Raw genomic sequence first — 22,140 nt, 5'->3', positions numbered from 1 at the left:
GGCCAGTCAGGGATACACAGAGAAACCCTGTCTCGAGAAGACACTTCCCGCCCAAACTGTAGATCGAAGAGGCGGAACTCTGATGTAGTGTGAAGTCAGGTGACCCCGCACATGCGCACTCTGAGCTCAGAAACCCACGGGCCGCACAACACAGATAAGTCTGTCACAGCGCGCAACCCCAGCAGCGCCTGTTCGAAGGGCCTTCACGTTCGCCGCCTTTGGGGGGCGGGGCCCGGGCGCACTTCATTCAGCACGTGCTCGGGGCGTGGTGTGCGGAGGGCGTGGCGTGCGCGGAGGGCGCCGAGGCGGGAAAAGACGGAATGGAGCGCCAGGGAGTACGTGAGGCGCTGGATTCCCGTGTGTGGGCGGCGGGCGGGGCTTGACCGAGACTTCCTCTACACACTCGAACCCGGGGCCGGTTCCCCACGGTTGGAGCCGCCTCTTGTCAGGAGAGGCGAGGTTTCTTGCCTAACCGCTGGGGCCTGGGGGACAAGGCTGTGAGGCGGTGCGCTACAGGAGCCGGGCGAAGACAACTCGCTGTAGACCAGGCCCGGCCTCGAACTCGAGCGGTCGCCTGTCCCAGCCTCCCGAGGCCGGGGAGGGATTCGAGGCGTGAGCCACACGGCCTACTTTTATTACTATCCGCGGGAAGGTCTTAGCGCGCCCTCCCCTGCCGACCCCAGGGCCCGACCCTCCCGGCTAGGCGTCCCCACTGAGGTTCCCACCCCGCCTCTCAAGAGCTGGCTGTGCTCGCAGGTGGCCGTGCCTCCCGTGGAGTTAAGGGACCAGGAACCGCCGGCGATTGTGGAGAGCGGAGAGCATCAGCAGAATGAGAACCACGAGGAGACGCCTACCTCAGTGGCCCCGAGGTGAGGAGTGACAGGCCCAACTGCTCTTCCCGGACTCCGGGGCCCCTGCGTTGACCACGGAGTTCATTCCACGAGGTCTGCCCTTGGCCTCGTTCCACGGGCGACTTAACACCTTCCAGGTGTGATGTTCTATGAAACGGTAGCGGTGAAGCGATGCCCCTTGGCAGACCCGGCCTAGGTGTCCTCGTGAGGAATCAGCCATGAGACAGACCTAATACAGAGAAAGTTTATTGGTGGAGGAAGAAAGAGGAGGGTAGAGAGAGAGCGCGCCTGAAAGAGGGAGAAAATGGAAAGATGAAGAGGGCTAAAGAGGGGAGATGGAGAGAAAGAAGAGAGGGGGAGGAGGGACAGACAGAAGAGGGGAGGGGAGAGAGAGATTGCTGGAGAACGAACTCTTGAGTGTTCAAGCCATAGCCAAATAGTCCTGTATGTGAGCCAGGCTCTTACCTGGCTGTTGCTAGGTCAACGTTGGGCAGAGCCTAGAGGAAATTCTAACAACAGGTGCCCACAATGGTTCTGGGTACTAGAGTCCTCCTTTTGATATCCACAGGATTTGATTTCAGGATTCCCTCCCTGACTGAAGCTAGATCTACAGCTCAAGTCCCATATGTCATACTGCATAGCATCCTCATGTTCAGACTCATGTGTCTTGTGCCCCCCCCCCTTTAACATTTATTTAGTAAATGTTCACACATTTGGAAGTCAGGGCTTAGTGAATGGTGAACATGTGGAAGTCAGAGTTGGACCGTGTCGTTCTGGGATAGCAGCAAAATGCCCTGTTCTCTGAACCATGTCACAGGCCTGCTTGTGTAGACTTATTTATTTAGATTTATTTTATGTGTGTAAAACCTGAATGTGCGTATGTGCAATGTGCATGCCTGCCTGGTGCTTATGGAGGTCAGAAGAGGATGTCAGATCCTCTGCAACTCAAGTTCTGGATGGTTGTGAACCACCATGTGAATTCTGTTACTGTCAAGTGCTCTTACCTGCTGAGGTCTCTCAAGGCCTAGTCTTAGTATGTAGGCTTGGCTGGCGTGGACCTTACAGAAATCTGCCAGCGTCTGCCTCACAAGTGCTAGGATTCAAGGCTGGTTATGAATACTATGCTTGATAAAAATCAAAATCTTTTTTCAAAATAAAAGTAAGCGCCATGTCCTCAGCCCCTCTTCTAAGTTTGACTTGTGATTTGAATCCATGGATGATTCAGATAGGGATATGAAAGCACACCGGGTAGCATGATACGAGGAAAAACTGAGGAGACAGTAATGGTGACTTGATTTCCCTTCAAGGTCATAGCAGATTTCCTGGAGAAGGCAAAGAGTAAGTCACTTGGTAAGGAAGCCACTACTCCAGATAGAGAGGAACAGCTAGTGTACAAGCATGCAGGATTACTGAACAGTGAAGGTTAAAAGGGAGGTAGTAAGAGACACAATTAGGCTGGGCAGTGGTGGCACACGTCTTGAATTCCAGCACTCAGGAGGCAGAGGCAGATAGAAGTCTGTGAGTTTGAGGACAGCCTGGTCTACAGAGCTGGACAGGATAGCCAGGGCTACACAGAGAAACCCTGTCTGGTTGAGACGGGGGGTGGGGGGGGATTAGACCTTTCCTTTCCATTCCTCTCCCTTTTCTTTCTTCATTGGGGCCTTAGATATCCTAGGATGACCTCAAACTGGTAGCTAAGATGACCTTGAATTTCTGAACTTTCTGCCCCCTACCTCCCTACTAGGATTATAGTTTATGCTGCCACACCTGGTTTATACCAGTGCTTGAGGTTGAATGCTGGGCTTTGTACATGCTAAGAAAGCACTTTAACAACTGAGTTATATCTCAGGCTTTGCAGTCAAGACTTTAGATGCCTCTGAGACTCTGTCTCAAAAAAAAAAAAAAATTACCATCTCTCCCTTAATAGAAGTTTGTTCTCTTTGGAAGAAAGTAGTAAAGGGCTCCCCCTGGTTGCTGTAACAAGAAGGAGGATGGGAGTGAGGAGGCAATGGGGAATATCCAAGTAGAAAGTCTTAGTTAGGATTTTACTGCTGTGAACAGACACCATGACCAAGGCAATTCTTATAAGGACAACATCAAGTAACCCTGGTGTTCTAGAACTCACTATGCAGACCAGGTTGGTCTTGAACTCAAGAGATCAGCCTGCTGCTTCCTCCTCAGTGCTAGGTTAAAGGTACTACCATTCCTGGCATTTTGGAATTTAGAATTAAGGATGCTTATTTTGTGTCATGCCATGCAACTCACCTGTAGAAGTGTGTGATTTAATAGCTTTTGGTATATTCACAGAGCCATACAAACATCACTATCCAACTTCAAAATCTTTTCTCATTCCAAAAAGAGATCTCATACCTCCTAGCAATAACTCTCAGTCCTTTCATCTTTCCCCATCCTCTGTATCCATTAATTTGCTTTATGTTTCCATACATTTGTCTATTATGGATATTTCATGTGCATGGAGTCATATGGCATGTGCTTCTTTGTGTCTGGCTTTCTTCATTTGGCATGTCATTTATACCATAGCCTTTGTCAGAACTTAAGTCTTTCTTGTAGCTAAAATTCTATATTATAAATCTATCATATTTTATTTGTTATCAACAGACAAATTAACATTTGACTATATATGTAACAGTACTGTGAACATCCATATGTAAGCTTTTGTGGGAACGTCGCATATGTAGTCTCCTGTATATTCAAATTGCCAGTTCCACATGACATATTTAGCATGGTTCTTGCCTTCCATCTTTATCTGGGTTCTTGGATTGAATTCAGGTCTCCAGCCTTGCATAGGAATAGCTTTTACCTATAGGGCCATCTTGCTGGCCCAGTGTTGGGCTTTGTTTTTGTTTGTTCTTTTCAAATCGTCTCTCATGTAGTCCAGGCTAGCCTTGAACTTGATACATAGCTGAGATTATCCTAAGTTAATGCTGCTCTTCACACCTCCCAGGTTCTGGGATTGCAGGTGTGCGCCACCACTTCAGGCTTGTATCAGGTATTATAAGTCATTCAGGGATGATAGACGTCTACAGATATGGATAGGTTCTCTGCAAATGTTACACCATTTTTCAGAAGGTATATATATGATGAGTACCCACAGATTTAGGTATCTTTTTTTTTTTTTTTTCGAGACAGGGTTTCTCTGTGTAGCCCTGGCTATCCTGAAACTCACTGTGTAGACCAGGCTGGCCTTGAACTCAGAAATCCGCCTGCCTCGCCTCCCAAGTGCTGGGATTACAGGTGTACGCCACCACTGCCGGCTAGATTTAGGTATCTTAATAGGCTCTAGAAGAAAGGAGATTATACTTAGTAGGACCTGCTGAGCCAGAGATGTGACATACTTATTATGTTCCTGTTATAAAAAAGAATGCTGGCTAGATGTGGTGCACAGCTTTAATCTCAGCACTTGGGACAAAGAGGCAGGCAGACCTCTGTGAGTTCAAGGCTGGTTGACATGGGGAGTTCTAGGGCAGATGATGCTATATCACTTGATATAGCATCACCTGAGTAGTGAGACTATCTCAAAAACAAAAAGGCAATAAAAAGGAGACAGGCTCTGGCTACTGTGTAGTGAGTATTTTGAAGAGAGTATAAAGAGAGCTGGATTAAGTTGGGTGTTCAGTATGGGGTGCCATTTAGTAAAACAGATTGGGAAAAAGCCCTTAGGGGAAATGGCAGAAAGGAGATTGTCCCCATCCATGATAAGCTGGAGCTGGCTCCTGCTGGTTTGCAAGAGCTGATTCTTTTGTTTGTTTTGTTTTGTTCTTTTCTTTGAGATAGAGTTTCTCTGTGTATCCCTGCCAGTTCTGGAACGAACTCTGTAGACCATGCAGGCCTTAAACTCAGAGATTCTTCTACCTTTGCCTCCCGAGTGCTGTGGTTAAAGATGAGTGTCACCACTTTGTGGCTCAAGAGCTGATTCTATATATCCCTTTCCAAGTGGGCAAGTTTATGTTAGAAGCTTGATATTGCTAGAATGGGAATATTTGCACAGTGGCACTTGACAGACTACAAGTCAGGGCTTTCCCCATCCCTCGGAGCCAGTAATAAGTAGCTCAGTGCTGCTGCTTTCTGCTGGTTATGGTTTCTCACAGGTGCGGGCTTCTAGAGCCGAGGTGTGAGTATAAGTTTCACTTTACAACCTCCCTCACCACCTTCCTTTTCTTTTTTTCTTTTTTTCTTTTTTTGAGATGTGTTGGATATTGGGATATTTGCACAATTATGTTCAGCCAAGAATTATTTCTAAGCTATAACTTAAAGTGGCGTGATACAGGGACTACTAGGATGCTGTGAGGACTGCTGTTGTGATGACAGTTGTGGACTGGATGAGCTTACTTGAGGCCAGAGTAAGAGGTTCCAGACGAAGCCTGATTCCCCTTTTCTTTCCCGTTTCTCAGTAAGAAAGCAGACTACAGGGCTTTCCAGACCTGTGCTATTAGTCAGAGACAAGAAAATAAGCAGATATAAATGATGAACCATTCATTTGATAAATGTTCTGCAAATGTTAGCATGCTTAGACCAGAATCTCTGTGGTGAAGAGACACAGGCAAAGAAAGCATTTACAGACTTGAAAGACTTCTACCAGAGCCAAAAACCAGATGGTTGAAAATCATCATAGGGACCAGTTAACGGATCCAGCAGCCAACAGTCGGCAACATGATTGAAATATTAACACATTTCTGAAAGGGAGGTGGGTGAGGAGCTAGCTCATCAGCATCCACTCAAACCTTCCCCCTTTCTGGCAGAACTTCAGCAAAACATCACTTTGCCTGAGTGCCAGATTCTGTGGGTCCCTCTCCTGGGCCTGCCCCCCCCCCAAGATGGTCATAAGTGGCTGGTAGCTTATTTACTTGTGTTATCTGTGAGTGGCCATGGAAGGAAGGCCCCATCAGCTCTGGCCCATATGCCTGCCAATCATAGCTTTACCTGGAGCGAACAGATGGTCTCTTTGCTTAGACCCATTTCCTGGGCCCCCTGCCAACTTAGACCCTGCTTGGGAACTCTTCTAATTCTTGGAACTGATCAGGGGCTTCTTAGAAGGACAGACATAATAGATGGGTGTGTTGATATGCTTACAGACCCCATATCCCAAGCCCCAGTCAGGCCAAGCACACCAGGCAACTGTAATGTGCTCTCTTCCATTACCTGGCCTCAGTCCAGGGTTCTGCCACAGAAGTCAGCCTAGGAACTGAAGAAGCCTGCAGAGAGGACACCACACATTTTGTTTATTAAAGCTAATTGGTGAGTGCAGACCCAGGGAACCCGATGATTCATTAGCATCTTGATTAATATGCAGCTGCTGAGTATTAAGAAAAATGAAATGGAAAAGTTAAAATCCACAAAAGATGGGTCTGGAAAAATAAAGAAGCTCTCAGTAGACGTCTGATGCTGGCCTTTGTCCTGCCACAGAGTTTGAATTAGCTGAATTCAAGTGATTTTTTTCATTATTTCTGTACTCGCCATTAAAAATCTGTCCTCTCATCTCTTGAGCACTAAAGGAGAGCATCTTCGAGCCATTAGAAGTTCAGTCAGTTTGCAAAGAATTACACAAAAAGAAATACCTGGGAAGATTGAGTCTAATTTCAAAGTCCTAAACTTGAGTTGGTCAGGAGAGTTGAGACAAGGCAAGCTGGGTGCAAAAGGCATGAGAGCAGAGGTCCTAGAGTAGCTTGTCAGCAGAACACGACAGCACAGAGGGAAGCCTTTGAGGTGCTGGAAAGTACAGAAGAGAATTGCCGTCTCCACCCTGAGTGCATGTGCACCAAAAGCATAAAGTAAGGCAGAGTCATGACCAAGATGAGGAAGGGAAGCCTAGGTCTTGCTCTGGGAGAGGCAGAAAGGGAAAGTGGTTCTGGGTAAAGGCTAATGGGTTTGGAGAAATTTTTTGTTGAAGGACCAGAATGCTGAGGCAGAAGATATGGCTTAGTAGTAGAGCACTTACATTGTATGTATACAGCCTGTGGGCTACTCCTGCATTGGAAACTGAACAGTCTGGAAAGGGTGCAGGCCAGGCCATGGAAAGTCTTGTCTGCTGTACAAGGAATTTAGATTTGACCCTGTGGCGCCATTTTTTTGGGGTGGAGGGTGGGGCTGGGGGGGTGGGCGGGGTGGATCTTTCTTAGACTATCACACAGGATTAGGAGATGAGATTTTGGGTTGGAAGGTCACAAGGGTCCAGGTGAGAAATGGGAGACATACAGCTGCAAAGAATAATAGATTGTGGGGAAATTTTTGAAAGGTAGAAACTAGGAGATTCCAACCAGGATATGGAGGACCAGAGAAGCCCAACTCTAAGCTGACTGCTAAGTTTCTAGTGTGGGGATCAGGTGGTTTCATGTATCATTTACTAAAAGGAGAAAGGATGGGGCCTTATGTAGTGGGACGAAGGGAGATCCTAATTGGTGTGCAAAAATGAAGCTTGAATGCTTTTGGGAAGACACCTTGTTGAAAGATTTGGAGAGTGTCATGGACTGGGAATAAATTTTGGGTCAGTCAAAGTATGAGTGGTAATGAAAGACCTCAAGAATCATTAATTTTGTGTTTGTTTTGAGACATAATTTCTACATATAACAGCCTATCCTTGAACTAGGAGAGATCTGCCTACCTTTCTTCCAAGTGTGGGATTAACTTTCCATCACATCCAGTTTAAAAAGAGTCACTAATTTATCCAGGTAGTGCTGGTGAATGCCTTTGATCCCAGCACTTGGAAGTCAGAGGCAGGCAGATCTCTGTGAGTTCGATGACGGCAAGGGATACACAGTGAAACCCTGTCAAAAACAAACAGAGGAAAAAAAGAATCATTGATTTATTGGCTGCACATTTATTGCTTCTCCCACACAGAGATAGGGAAGATGACTTCTACAAGGCCCCATCCCTCCTGGAATCTAGACTTGGCTGGGGCACAGACAAAGACAGTAACACTGTAATTGATGTGTGTACTAGGGCCGGCCAGAAGTAGTTTCTAGAGCAGTTCTCAATGTTTCTAATGCTGTGTGACCCTTTAATATAGTTCCTTGTGTTGTGACCCTAAACCATAAAATTATTTTTGTTACTACTTCATAACTGTAGCTTTGCTACTGTTATGAATCATAATGTAAATATCTGTGTTTTATGATGGTCTTAGGCAACCCCTGTGAAAGGGTTGTTTGATCCTCTCCCCCACCCCCAAAGGGGTGGCAACCCACAGGTTGAGAACTGATGTTCTAGGGGATCTAGGACTTAGGTAGGAAAGACACTGTCCTGGCACTCCACACCACAAGGATCCCCTTGGAAAAAGATAGCCTTGGGCTGGAGAGATGGCTCAGTGGTTAAAAGCACTGACTGTTCTTTCAGAGGTCCTGAGTTCAATTTTCAGCCACCACATGGTGGCTCACAACCATCTGTAATGGGATCAGGTGCCCTCTTCTGGTGTGTCTGAAGACAGCAGTAATGTATTCATATACATATAAATAAGTAAATCTTCAGGAAAAACAAAAAAAAAGAAAGAAAAAGGTAGCTTGAACTGTGGAAGGGCCTGAAGGCATAGGTGGGAACAATTGGAGTTAGAAGACAACAGAGATACCCTCTTAAGGGCAAGGTGCTTGCCTCTTGAGTTTGGTGATCTGAGTTTGATCCCTAGGATCCACATGGTAAAATTAAAGAACAGACTCTTGCAAATTGTCCTCTGACCTCCAGAGATGTTTGTGGTGATGTGGGTCCACATACTGACACAGTGACAGCAGTTGCCAAGGGAATTACAGTATGGAATGTGCTAGTGTCTGCCTGCAGTGCCTGCTCACTGGATACTTTGATGATGAAAAATGAATGGAGGTGGGGAAAATACATATTAACAGTATTAGGTAAGTCTTTCTACAAACTAGCCCGATGAGGGTAACCTAGGGTGGAATAGGAGATACACAAAAAGACAGTTTAAAGATGCAAGAATGCGAAGTAGCATATGCCAAGAAAAAAAAGAGAAAAAAAAAACAACCAATAGAAACAGGCTAAAGATATAAGAGGAGGGACTAGAAAGATTGCCCAGCAGTTAAGAGCCTTTGTTGTTCTTCCAGAGGACCTAGATTTGATTTCATCATCCATATTGCTGTTTACAACTCTATAATTCAGTTCCAAGGGGTCCGATGCCCTCTTCTGTCTTCTGTGAGCACCAGCCAGCCACACTCATACATGCAGGCAAAATACCCATTCATATAAAATGAAATCCTTTATCCATTCTGTTGGAAGACATCTAGATTGTTTCCAATTTCTGGCCATTGTGCACAGAACAGAGTAAGCATGGTTAAGCAAGTGTCCTTGGGGTAAGGTGAGTATTTGAGCATATGCCTAAGAGTGGTGGATCTTAAGATAGTGTTTCATCTTTCTGAGGGAATCAGCCACACTGGTTTCCATAGTGACTATACACATTTGCACTCCCAACAGCAATGGATGAGTGTTTCTCTTATTCCACACTCTCACTGCATCATCTGTTACATATGTTACTGATCATAGCCATTCTGACAGGTGTAAGATGAAGTCTCAAAGTTTTGATTTACATTTCTCTGATGGCTAAGAATGTTGAACATTTGTTTCTCAGCCACTTGAGTTTTTTCTACTGAGAGTCTATTTAGATCTGTACCTTGTTTTTAAATTGGATTATTTGCTTTCTTGATATCTAGTTTCTTGAGTTCTTTATATATTTTAAATATTAGGCTTCTATCAGATGTGGAGTTGGTGAATATCTTTTCCCATTCTGTAGGCTGCTTCTGCACCAGGTCCTCTGTGTATGGATTATGGCTTTCAGTTTAGTGTTTTTACAGGACTCCTGACTGTGTGAATAAGTGGATCTCCAATTCTTGAGCCTTCTCTTGTGCTCTTTCTTCTCTTGGTTTGCCTTGTCCAACTTTGATGTGATGGTTTTGTTTTATCTTATTATACTTTATTTTGTTTTGTTGTTTTCTCTTAGAAACCTGTTCTCATCTAATGAGAGACAGAATGGGAGTGGATCTGGATGGTAGGGGAGGTGGGAAGAAACTAGGAGGAGTAGAAAGAGTGGAAACTTGAATTAGAATATTGCTGTTTTAAAAAACAAAACTGCTGGGCAGTGGTGGCGCACTTTAATCCCAGCACTTGGGAGGCAGAGGCAGGTGGATTTCTGAGTTCGAGGCCAGCCTGGTCTTCAGAGAGAGTTCCAGGACAGCCAGGGCTACACAGAGAAACCTTGTCTCGAAAAAAAACAAAAACAAAACAAAACAAAAAACCTCCCAGCCATTTGATTTTACCAATGAAGACTCAGGAACCAGATGCTGGGGTGAAAACCTGCTAGCTCAGAGAGGTAGAGAAAGCACCCAAGCTGACCTTCCTATTCCACCAAAGACCCAAAAGGAAAAGGAAAAAAAAAAAAAGCTCCTTCTCCTTCTCTGTGCTGTCTTAAATAACCTTCAACTCAAAGACCTTCCTTTCTATTTACTTAGGTTAACTTCCTTATGTTGCTTGCTCTGCCTCTTGACCTAGAGTTGACATTAGTGAGCTCTTGGATTAAAGGTGTGTGCTAGGGCTGAGCCACACCACAAGAAGGTTTTTCCAGTTCACAATCTTGGGGTTTACGATGTGATCAAATATCCTGCAACAGGATATATTATATGAGAAAATAATCCATTTTCAGTAAGAGGGGGAAATTATAATGGTTTTAAAAAATACACAGAAGAGGAGTCAGGCCTGGTGGTACAGACCTTAATCTCAGCTTCTCCAGAGGCTAAGCCAGGAAAGAACAAAAGTACAAAGCCAACATCCAAGGCCTGCTTGCCTACATGAGAATCTTGTCTCAAAATATCTGCCCAGCACGTGTGAGTCCCTAGGTTCAATTTCTAATACTGGGAGTGGAGGAGGGGAGAATGAAAGGTCAGCAGGCAGGACATCTCCTCTGTCCTACTTAGTAACTTCATGAAGGGTTTTGTTGGTGGTGGATTTTTTTGTTGTTTTGTTGAATATTTTTGGTGTTTTGTTTGTTTTTTATTTCTATATAGTCCTGCCTCTCCTAGAACTTGCTCTGTAGACCAGGCTAGCCTGCAACTCAGCGATCTGCTCCCCAAGTACTGAGATTAAAGGTGTGTGTCACCACTGCTGGCTAGTGAGTTTCCTCTATGCACATAGAAGGAAAATTTTGATGCTCTAGGATGGTTGTGGGAAATATGAGAGAGTGAGCTAAGCATAGGTAGGATGGCAAGTGGCCCAGAGGGCTGCAGTGTTCCCAGTACCATTCTTGCCTCCAGAGGTAGTCCAGTCCTAGTTTGTTCTCTATTGCTATGATAAAACACCATGACCAAAAACAAATTGGGAAGGAAAGGGTTTATTTCAATTACACATCGCAATCACAATCCATCACTGAGGAAAGCTAAGAATTCAAGCAGGACAGGAACCTGGAAGCAGGAACTGAAGCAGAGACCATGGGGGACACTGCTTGTTCTCCATGGTTTGCTCAGCCTATTTTCTTATACAACCCAGATTCCCTACAATACCTCGTAATGCTTTCCAAATGGCCCTACCAACTGGGACCAAGTAGTCAACATATGAGCCCCATGGGGGAGGGGGGTGTTCTTACTCAAACTACCTTAGTGCTCATTTCAGAGAAGCCAGTGGTGTGTATATGTGTGTGCATAGTGGTATGTGTTTATTTGTGTGTGTGTGTGTGCAGTGGTATGTGTTTACGTGTGTGTGTGTGTGTGTGTGTGTAAACACATAACAGTGGCTTTGGGTTGCATAGATCTTGTCCTCGAACTGCAGGCATGTTAGACTTACACCTTGGTCCAGCTCTAGGTTATACAAGGTTTGGGAGGCCTGTGTCTCAAGGTATGAATGAAATAGAGTTGTTTCATGTCACCCACAAAGGCAGTGATCGTCTTACACCTTCCTCACTGTCTTAGTCAGAGTTTCTATTCCTGCACAAACATCATGACGAGGAAGTGAGAGGAAAGTGTTTATTCAGCTTACACTTTCTACATTGCTGTTCATCACCAAAGGAAGTCAGGGCAAGAACTCAAGCAGGACAGAGAGCAGGAGCTGATGCAGAGGCCATGGAGGGATGTTACTGGTTTGCTTCCCCTGGCTTGCTCAGCTTGTTTTCTTATAGAACCCAAGACTATCAGCCCAGGGATGGCACCACCCACAATGGGCCCTCCCACCTTGATCACTAATTGAAAAAATGCCTTTCAGCTGAATCTCATGGAGGCATTTTCTCAACTAAAGCTGCTTTCTCTGTGATAACTCCAGCTTGTGTCAAGTTGACACAAAACCAGCCAGTGCACTCACTCATACCATACAGCTTACTTAGATCACACTCTTCCTGCCCCTGTGTGAGTGTGTGTGCATGCTGTGCTCGTGTGCTAAGCATGTATTCTCCCACTGAGCTCCACCTCAGATCAGCCATTTTTGGAGAACATGATTATTTCAGTACTTTCAGAAGCCAGAGTTTAACCCTTGTATCTCTACCTTAGTGCCAGTTGCCAGCTGCCAGGACCCTTCTCCTCTCTGGATTCTAGCATTGAAACCCTGAAGAAGAAAGCTCAGGAACTGATTGAAAACATCAATGAAAGCAGGCAGAAGGACCATGCACTTATGACCAACTTCAGGGACAGCCTCAAAATGAAGGTGATGAATCCCTCAGAGGGAAGGGAAGCTCTAAGAAGGAAGGACCTGTGGTCTGACATCTGTTAGGGTCTAGGCACCTGCTAGGCAGGCACTTTGCACATAGCTCTCACTTTACTCTGGAGGAGTCAATAGATTGGCCCATATTATAAGTGAGAAAATTAAGGCTCAGAAGTGAATGAGTTCGGATGGAAGTGTTGCTTAATGGTAGAGCATTTGCCTAACCTGAAAACTGATACTGGTTTGACACCCATTTATACATACACACAAACACACTTTTTTAAGTGGTAAACCAGATACGGTAACTCCACCTTTAATCTCAGCACTTGGGAAGTAGAGGCAGGCAAATTTTGGAGTTCGAGGCCAGCTTGGTATACTTAGTGAGTTTCAAGCTAGTGCGAGTCTGTCTCAAGAAAAAAAAAAAAGTGAGGCCTGATGGCTTAGCAGTTAAGAGCACTTACTGGTCTTCCAGAGGACTGGGGTTGACTCCTAACACCCACGTTAGGTAGCTTACATCTCCTGTGACAGCAGCTCCTGTAGATCAGATGCACTCTTCTGACATCCATGTCAGTAGGCATGCATGTTACACACATAGACAAGCAGGCAAATCACCCATTATCTGTTTTTTTTAAAGTGGTAAATGGTATAAGGGAGCCCCAGGCTCAGGAACTGAGATCTGTCCACTTCAAGAGTTGTAAGCATGCTAGATCAGTACTCTTAATACTAGGCTGTATTTATACCCCAGACTTATTTTTATTTTGAAGCAGGGTCTCACTTTCCCAGTTGCCTTGAACTCGCTCTGTAGTCCAGGCCTTGAACTTGTAATGTTCCTACCTTAGCTTTCTGACTATCTAGGATTATAGGCCTGTTCCAACAGGCTTGGCTGTGGCTTGCCTTATCTTTCCCATGTATCTTCAGAAAGTAGCTGTGGTCTGGGATGAGATAGCTGGTCCTACAACACACATGGGGCTCATGTCTCACAAAGCCTGATGACCTGCTTGATGGAATGCAGCATCTGTGCATTGCCTGAACATGGCTGTGCCTGGGGCTGCTTGAAAGTACACAGCCAGCAGAGCCATTCAGTCAGACCTTTTCTATTTCTAATTCATACATATTGTCTTTCCTTGGTATCCAATAAGAGGATTAGTTTCAGAACCTCACAAGATGCCAGTTGTGATAGGTGGTACTCAGTTCTCTCATACCAAATGAGGTAATATTTGCATAGAACCAATGAATATCTTTCTGTACATTTTAATTATTTTCGGGTTTTTGAGGCAGGATCTTGCTATATATATAGCTTTAGATGGCCTGTGTAGCCCAGAAGACTCCTGCCTCTACTCCCAAGTGCTAGAATTACAGGTGTATACCACTACAGATTGACTTTTCAGCATTCCTAGATTTAGTAAGAACCAACTGAACATATACAATGTTATCTTGTTTTAATAAAGAAGCTGGGCATTGTGGCATATCCCTACTATTCCCAGGACTTAGGAGATAGCACTAGGGTCAGGAGTTTAAAAACCAGCCTCAACTACATAGCAAGTTCAAGGCCAGTCCCAGCTACATGAGACGGATCATCTGAAACACAAGAACTGGGAATGGTGGTGTACACCTGTGTGCATATAATACCATCACTAAAGAGGCTAACACTGGAAGATTGATGAGTTTAAGACTAGCCTGGGCTACATGGCAGAACCATGTCTTTAAAAAAGTAACATAAACAAAATTTTGCCTGTAGTCAGTGTAGTTCTTGATTACTTTTTCTAAGGTCTCAGATCTGACAGAAAAGTTGGAGGAGAGGATGTACCAGGTGTACAGCCACCACAGCAAAATCATTCAGGAAAGACTACAAGAATTCACCCAGAAGATGGCAAAGATCAGCCATCTGGAAATGGAGCTCAAACAAGTCTGCCAAACTGTGGAAACTGTGTACAAGGACCTATGTGTCCAGTCTGAGGTAAGAATTTGGGAGTGTATCCTGTGAGAAAGACCTGGAATGTCTCCGCTGAAAGTAAATATGAATAGGAACTAGACTTTTTTTTTCCCCTTAAAGTGTAGGGAATCAAATCCAAGGCACATGGGTTTGCACATGCCAGACAAGTGCTGTATCTGATACCCACCCCACTCTGGTAGGAAACAGGAAATTTACTAATCCCTACATGGCTAGTCCCTGTAAAAGCCTTTGATCCGCCACCTTGTTGGGAGTCCCTAGTCACATGGCTTAGATTGAGAAGCCCAACTATTGTCCATGCTATTATTGTGTACTTAGCTGTGTCATATGAGGGACAGGACAAAGTGTCCCCTGCCAGTCAGAATGTCTAGCTCAAAAATCTGTGTGCTATTCCAGAGTGGCACAACCCCTAGGCATGTTTGTCTCTCCTACGAGAAATTCCCCAAACTACCTCTCCATGGTTACCAGTAAACCTAGTCCAATCCCAAGGAGTAAGGCACAGGCTCTTTATTTCCATCTTTTATCAGCTCAGTGTTGAACACAGAAGGTACTGCCCTGAGATAGAGGCAAGAAGGCATACTGTAAAGTCCAGTGCACCTTCTCACAAGGTCTGCTCCATCTCAGTGGCTCCTGTGTCACTCCCCTCTGTCTCTCCCAGTTCCAAAAAACTTAAAATGACCGGGTAGGTGGAACCTGATTTCATTCACAGTTAAAAAGGGCTGAGGGACATACAGAGAATTAATTCCATCTTCTTTCTATAGAGCATATCTGAATGTCTTCCAGAAAGAAATTTCCTGAGTCTCAAATCAGTGTCTCACTCTCCACTATAAAAGCTGGGTCCATCTTCTTGAGCAGACTCAGGGCAAAGTATCTCTCTGTTGAGGGCCCTCTGTTGAAATGGGTTCACTTGTCAACCGTGAATGCCTGAATCCCAGTAATTGCTCTCCCAAGGATCAGAGCGTGAATGTCATGTGTACCTGTGTGAGATGAATGTTAGGGTTGGTTTGGAATCTTCAGTTCATAACTTACCTTTAAAGTCATCCCTTATGCCGCCCTAGGTTCCCACTTCCGAAGAACAGAATTACAAAGATGGTGAATGCTGACTTCTGCTAAGAGGCTTCTGTCTCAATGCCTTCTCACCAAGAGGAGGCACAGAGGCTACTGTTTGAACCATGCTGATATTGTTTTTTTACAGTTCTGTAACCCAACACAAAGCCACCAATGATCTTTATGCTAATTACCAACATGTGACAAGGTTAGACCCTGCCATAGGCCTTGCCTTAGCAAATTCTCCCAACCCACATCTATAGTTGATTAAATGTTTTGATTTCACCCTGGTCATACTTTATTCCAGAGTTGGGAAGACTGATGATCATCTATGCAAAAACACTGCTGGTCCTTGCTCTTTCCCTCCTTCAGGGACAGCAGCAAAAACCATAGTTTCCTTTTTACACAATCAAATAATGCCATTTATTTCCAAAAGCCTAAATCTGACCCATGTCAGCTCATGCTCACATTGTAGGATCTCACCTCACGGCTCCCTCTCACTATTTCTGGAATGTTTCATCCAGTAGCCTCAGATAAACACTGAAGGATGTGGGACTTTCCCAAGGTTCAAATCCTGTCATTGGAGCAGGCAAGGAAGATATCCCATAGATTCTGCTTAAAGTCTAGAAGCTTCTCTGCCAGTGAAGCTGGTGTCCCTGCCCGCTTTGCACAGATCATATGGGGTTGTATTTCTCCCCTTTTTAATATTGGTCAAAGATGTGTGAGTTTAGGTGCACATGAGGAGGCCAGGGGACAGCCTCAGGGTCTTGGTCCTTATTTAAGACAGGGGATTTTTTTTTGTTTTGTTTTGTTTTGTTTTGTTTTTCAGACAAGGTTTCTCTGTGTAGCCCTGGCTGTCCTAGAACTCACTCTGTAGACCAGGCTGGCCTCAAACTCAGAAATCTACCTGCCTCTGCCTCCCAAGTGCTGGGATTAAAGGTATACGCCGCCACCGCCCGGCTTTTTTAATTTTTAAAATTTTTTTTGTTATTGACTAGTCTGTACCCAGGCTAGCTGGTCTGAAAGCTTCTAAGGATGCGTGCCTGAGTTTCCCATTTTACTTAGAAGCACTGGATTACAGACATGTGCTTCTGTGCTGCTTTGACAGAGGACTTAAAACTCAGGCTCTCTTGTTTTTAATGGCAACTATTGGACTCACTGAGGCATCCCCACAGCCTCCTTCATGTTTTAGCCTCCAGTTTTTCATGTCTTTTTCCAAGTTTGTCCTAAGCCATGGGTACATGCCCTTGTGAGTTTGGTAATCTACAAACACCTTTTTAATGTGTGCTGTTCTCTTCTTCACACCCACCTCCACCGTACCTCTCTTGGAACCTTGCTCTTGGGACTGTGTCCCCTTTCATGTCCCATCCCATGATGAGAACAAGGGTCAGGGGCATTCCACAGGATCTGCTCACTGGGATCTCTGAAGTCATGTGTCACTCCTTTACATATTTATTCCCGCAAGCTCTGAACAACTGACTCCAGGTAAAGGACAGGGGGCTAGCGAGCTTGAAGCCACGCGGCAACAGCTGGTGGATTCAGCTGTGCTGTCCATTCTCCTTACTGCTGTCTCCCTCCTCCCGGACCACTGTGACATCCTCCTCCCTGAGCCCAGGCCTAACCTTCATAAGTGTTCACTGCCTCCAGATTCATAGCATGCCGGATCACATGGTACTCATCGGAAATCCCGTTTCCTCCCAGGATGTCTCGTGCCTGGCGGGCAATGTCCAGGGCTTTCCCACAGTTGTTTCTCTTCAACAGGGAGACCATTTCTGGGGTAGCCCTGGGAATGACACATATGTTATAAACACTGGGTCTCATGTACTTACCATACCCAGAAGATGGAACACATGTCCAACTGGAAAGGCTGTCTCTGATCCAGATCATCAAAACCAAAGGGGACACTGAGTAGTGATGGCACACGCCTTTAACTCTAGCACTCAGGAGGAAGAGGAAGGCAGATCTTTGGGGGGTACAAGGCCAGCCTGGTCTACAGAGTGAGTTCCAAGACAGCCAAGGCTACATAGAGGAACCCACTCTTGAAAAAAACAAGAAAAAGAGGGAAGTAGGGAGATGCTTCTATCTCTGGGGCCACCGTTTGGGAAGGTCTAGGATTCCGCCATAGTATATAATCCATACTTGTCCTGATCCTTTAAACGGCCAAGTTGCAAACAAGCATGGAAGCCCAGTGTGATCTCAGTGAGCATGTCTGCCAACTTCTTCTGAACCAGCTGGTTCCTGGCCAAGGGGACTCCAAACTGGATCCTAGAACAGGCAAAGTCAAGTGAAGACCCATAGTTCAAGAGGCTTCCTAGTTCATGCTGGCCCTGCTGTCATCTCAACATTTTAACTGCTCAAGATGTCCTGGGCCATCTCACAGAACAGACAACTTAAACTTGGTAGGTGCTAGGGAACCCCAAAATCCTCCACACCCCCAGGTGTTATAGCAGCCCGCATACCTGTCCAGGGCATACTGCCGGGCTGTGTGCAAACAGAACTCAGCAGCTCCCAACACACCCCATGTGATGCCATATCGGGCAGTGTTAAGGCAGCCAAAAGGGCCCTATGAGATTGACAAGAGGTCTCAGTTAACTGAGGGCCTGGGAAGAACCAACTGTCAAGAAGGAAAACCCATCTCCCAAATGCCCCAGACAAAGGGATCTGCAGCCATTTAAACCCCCAGGGTGTGAGCCCCAAAACTTGGGTGCATCAAGTCTTGTTCAGTGGTTTTCCACTCTGTATGTGCAAGTAGTCCTATACAGCATGGAGCCTGACCTCAATGCTCACATCTAAGACAGGCAGGAGACAGGAAGCTACTCATGCATACAGAGTAGAAACTGGTCAAAGGCCCAGATGCATTTTGGGCAGAGATAAAGAGCTAAGTGGTAGTAACTCAAAAGGTGAAATTAGCACATCTGTGAACGGGGAGGATCACTGACTCCACAGTGCTCCAGAAGAACAGGGACTGTGTATGTGTGCTCTCCACTTGAAAAGGTGAGAAAGATGAGCTAGCAGTGCCCCATCACTAGATCTCAAGGTGTCTACCACATACCGCCAGGCTGGACACATTAGGCAGCACATTCTCCTCGGGCACTTCCACGCCATCCATGATGATCATGCCGGTAGCCGAGGCCCGCAAGGAGAACTTTCCTTCAATCCTAGGGGCAGACAGTCCCCGCATCCCCTTCTCCAGTAGGAAGCCCCGAATACAGTTATCCTCACACCGAGCCCACACTACGAATAGGTCAGCCACGGGGGAGTTGGTGATCCTGGGGGCCAGAGAGTTGTGGAGGGTTGCTAGCTGCTGCTCCTTTGTACACACCTCATCCCCACCAGTCTACCTGGTCTCTCACCAGGTCTTGGTCCCATTGAGAGTGTAGCTATGGTTTGATGGATTGTGGCGAGCTCTGGTCTCCATGCTGCCTGGGTCACTCCCATGGTTGGGCTCTGTAAGTCCGAAGCAGCCCAAAAGTTCACCCTTGGCTGTAAGCACAAGAGAGGGTCTCATTCCTCTCCTGATAAGTTACCTCCTTCTCCACTGAGCCAGACCTGAATAAAGGCAGATACACCCTGCATCATGGCACTCAGTGAGCTGCTGAGAAAATGATCCAGGCCATAATCACAGTGTTATAATGTGAAGATGCCAGAAAGAAAGGGGCTGGCAAGGGTCTTAGAGGACACCAAGAGATTTAGCTGACAGAGGGTATGAAGTTTGAGGGGTTTTTTTCTCTTATTACTTTGCTTTTGTTGTTTTTTGAGACAGGGTTTCTTAGCTCTAGTTATCCTGGAACTCACTCTGTAGACCAGGCTGACCTTGTACTCAAGAGATTTTCCTGTCTCTGCCTCCCAAGTGCTAGGATTAAAGGTGTGGTGGCACCTGGCTTGTTTGTTTTGACATGGTCTCACTGTGTAGCCCTGACTGTCCTATAACTCACTATGGAGACCAAGCTGGCCTCTAGAGTGCTAGGATTAGAGGGGTATGCCACCACATCCAGCTTGACGAAGGGTATGAGTCATCACCAAGCTGACTGGAGAATCCCTAGTATCTGAGCAATCAGAAGAGTGGCCGGAAGGATAAGCATGGTAGTACATGCCTTTAATCCTAGTTGTCCCTCCTCAGGAGACCAAGGCACATAGACCTTTGAGTTTGATGCCACTGGTCTACAAAGCTCCCAGCCAAACAGGGCTACACAATGAGACCATATCTACAAATAAAATCTGAGTAGCTAAAGAAGTAGAGGAAAGGTCCCAGGGACCTGCTCATGGGCCTTGTGGATCTGGTTAGCAGTTAAGACTTTAAACTTTGGACTGGGATGAGAGGCCTAGAAAACAAATCCAAGGGGAAATGATGGTGGCCAGAGGTAAAGTCAAAGGGGAGGCAGGGGGAGGGGAGGACTGACAGAGCTGGCAGGAGATGAAGGTTGACAACTGAGCCCTAGGGCCTGTCGTGGACACAGGTGGTCTATAGGAAAGGCAGGCTGTGGGGACACTGGGACCTGCATTCCAGCCATCGTCTGACTTTCCTCTACTCGGCAGCAGCTGCTTACCCAGTCGGGGCAGATACTTCTGTCGCTGCTCCTCACTCCCATAGGTATAGATGGGGTGCATGACAAGGGAGGACTGAACACTCATCATTGACCTGTAGCCGCTGTCCACCCTCTCCAGCTCTCGAGTCAGGAGCCCATAGGCCACCGATGACACTCCAGCACAGCCATACCCTGGTGCAGAAGAGGAGCAGGTAGACCAAAGACCAAAGGTCAGCCCCGGGACTGAGCAGGGCTGTAATAGGGATCTTCTGGAAGTGTCAGGGGGCTGCCCTGGCTGGGACTTTGTTCATCTCATACCACAGCTGCTTTCTTTTTTTTTTTTTTTTTTTTAAAGATTTATTTATTTTATTTATGAGTACACTGTCACTGTCTTCAGACACACCAGAAGAGGGCATCAAATCTCATTACAGATGGTTGTGAGCCACCATGTGGTTGCTGGGATTTGAACTCAGGACCTCTGGAAGAGCAGTCAGTGCTCTTAACCACTGAGCCATCTCTCCAGCCCCCCACAGCTGCTTTCAAGAGGGATAACCACTGCCCATTTCACAGATGAAAAGCTGTGACTGAGGAAAAGGGATGGCTCTTCAAGATGATGTGGGTGGGTATAGGCTGCATAATATACCTGGAAATGACCTTACCTTTAATGGTGGGTCCTAATACGCCCAGCTCCCCCATCTCATACACAATGTCCCTGTGAAAAACTGCAGAGATGGGTGTCAGAATCAGGCCCTGTCTCAGTTTGATGGAGTCCCTGACCCCAGGGACTGCAGCATGTGCAAATCACATATGGTTGTGGAACCCAGGGTGCCCACCCTTCCAAGGCACCTTCATTACGATTGGCCAGCAGAATTCGAGACATAAGCCGCTCCTGGCAGTAGTTACGGAAGGTGTCCCTGATGAGTTTCTCATCGGCAGTCAGCTGCTCCTCCAGTACCAGTGGGTCCTTCCAGTCAAACACAGGACGAGTGGCTGGGTATGGTGTGGGGATTGAGTCAGCCAGACCCCGGCATCCTCCTGCACATTTCTAAGCTACACCCATTCCCCCCATCTCGCTCCAGGTGGATTCTAGCTTCAAGACAATCTGACAAACGCAACCCCTCTCCAGCCCAGTAGAAACAAATACCCACTACTTTAGACTTCTGACCCTGGGCACAGCCCAGACTCCCTTCCCAGAAGTCCTTGCATTCACGGACAATCATGGGTCAGACAGCTGGACGGGGAGTAGGGGGGGTAGGTGATCCTTACATTTGGCCGATCGGATCTGTGTCTTCTCTGCAAAAAAAAAAAAGAAAGAGGAAGTCACACTGAGAAAGTGTCCTGTGTTTCCCTGCCCACCCACCCGGAGCCCCGTACTGACCGGTGTGGGCGGCCGCCGAGCTCCAGGTACGTGGAACCCGCGGGAAGCACACGCCGGGCCTGCGGCTCAGCAACCGCGCGGAGACTCCTCTCAGGGACATGTAGCCGGTGAGCATTGCAGGGACCATAACCTGGAAGGGCTGGGCGTCAGCGGGGACCAGCCTTCTCCCACCCCATACCCTTCATACCTAGTGCTTGCAGGCTGTGCTCCGGACCAGCACACGTGACCTAGGCCTAATAGGGGTTGCTCATTGGTTCCTCCTTGGTTCCTCCCAGAACACAGCCTCCTCTGTGGCTCTGCCTTTTAAAAGAGCTAAAGCAGCAGCTTGGTTTTTGCCCTCGGGTTCTTCCCCCGCCCAGTCAGGTTTCTCCCTTAAGCAGGGGAACCAGGAAGGGGCGGAAAACAAGTGTGCAAACCCGATTGGCCAACTGTATTTCTGCCCCACCCACTCCTGGTTGCCTAGTTGCCGAGGGCCTGAGAGGCGGGATCCCAAGTCCAACAAGAACGCCTGTAGGCCAGACCTTGAGAAATCCTCAAACGGGGTACCTGTGGAGAGAAAGGTGGACTGCTAGCGGTGAGCCCCGGTGAGCCCAGCCCAGTCAGCCTGCCAGTCTATCCCAACTTGTTGCTTTGTGTGTACTCTGTGGATGGATGTGATCTTCTGTGGCACAGTAACTGTGTTTCTGTGTACCTGTGTGGTTCTCCTACTTTCTGAGTGTTTGTGTAGAATAATCTAAAATATGTTGTAATTGGGTA

General features: G+C 46.5%; 2 protein-coding genes across 3 annotated transcripts; one reads left to right on the top strand and one right to left on the bottom strand.

Annotated features, from left to right (window-relative positions):
* Window positions 1–227: 227 nt before the first annotated feature.
* Window positions 228–15,815, top strand: Syce2 (synaptonemal complex central element protein 2). 2 transcript variants are annotated; one of them, XM_028755496.1, is made up of 5 exons: window positions 228–335; window positions 757–869; window positions 12,332–12,485; window positions 14,251–14,439; window positions 15,492–15,815. In XM_028755496.1, the coding sequence occupies exons 1-5, from the start codon at window positions 321–323 to the stop codon at window positions 15,534–15,536; spliced, it is 516 nt and encodes a 171-aa protein (XP_028611329.1). In that variant the 5' UTR covers window positions 228–320; the 3' UTR covers window positions 15,537–15,815. The 2 variants fall into 2 exon arrangements, with proteins under 2 accessions (XP_028611329.1, XP_028611328.1); XM_028755495.1 differs by having other exon boundaries at window positions 739–869.
* Window positions 14,925–21,753, bottom strand: Gcdh (glutaryl-CoA dehydrogenase). The gene is made up of 12 exons (XM_028755492.1): window positions 21,572–21,753; window positions 21,385–21,514; window positions 21,273–21,299; window positions 20,853–20,996; window positions 20,666–20,728; window positions 20,028–20,198; window positions 18,834–18,963; window positions 18,533–18,749; window positions 17,940–18,043; window positions 17,620–17,745; window positions 17,103–17,263; window positions 14,925–15,410 (listed from the first exon to the last, which is right to left on the bottom strand). Exons 2-12 carry the CDS (start codon window positions 21,509–21,511, stop codon window positions 15,337–15,339), a joined length of 1,344 nt encoding a protein of 447 aa, XP_028611325.1. The 5' UTR covers window positions 21,512–21,514; window positions 21,572–21,753; the 3' UTR covers window positions 14,925–15,336.
* Window positions 21,754–22,140: the final 387 nt, after the last annotated feature.

This window comes from Grammomys surdaster, unplaced genomic scaffold (assembly GCF_004785775.1).
Source record: "Grammomys surdaster isolate TR1022 unplaced genomic scaffold, NIH_TR_1.0 126063, whole genome shotgun sequence".
NCBI classification, from domain to species: domain Eukaryota; kingdom Metazoa; phylum Chordata; class Mammalia; order Rodentia; family Muridae; genus Grammomys; species Grammomys surdaster.
This window is presented reverse-complemented; position numbering and strand designations above follow the sequence as displayed.

Coding starts and splice junctions, on each gene's coding strand:
- Gcdh (XM_028755492.1), bottom strand. CDS start 21,511: ATGGTCCCTGCAATGCTCACCGGCTACATGTCCCTGAGAGGAGTCTCC. Junction 20,729..20,852: donor GCTGGCCAATCGTAATGAAG/GTGCCTTGGAAG, acceptor CCATCTCTGCAG/TTTTTCACAGGGACATTGTG. Junction 18,964..20,027: donor GAAGTATCTGCCCCGACTGG/GTAAGCAGCTGC, acceptor TTGTGCTTACAG/CCAAGGGTGAACTTTTGGGC.
- Syce2 (XM_028755495.1), top strand. Junction 12,486..14,250: donor GGGACAGCCTCAAAATGAAG/GTGATGAATCCC, acceptor ACTTTTTCTAAG/GTCTCAGATCTGACAGAAAA. Junction 14,440..15,491: donor ACCTATGTGTCCAGTCTGAG/GTAAGAATTTGG, acceptor ATGCCGCCCTAG/GTTCCCACTTCCGAAGAACA.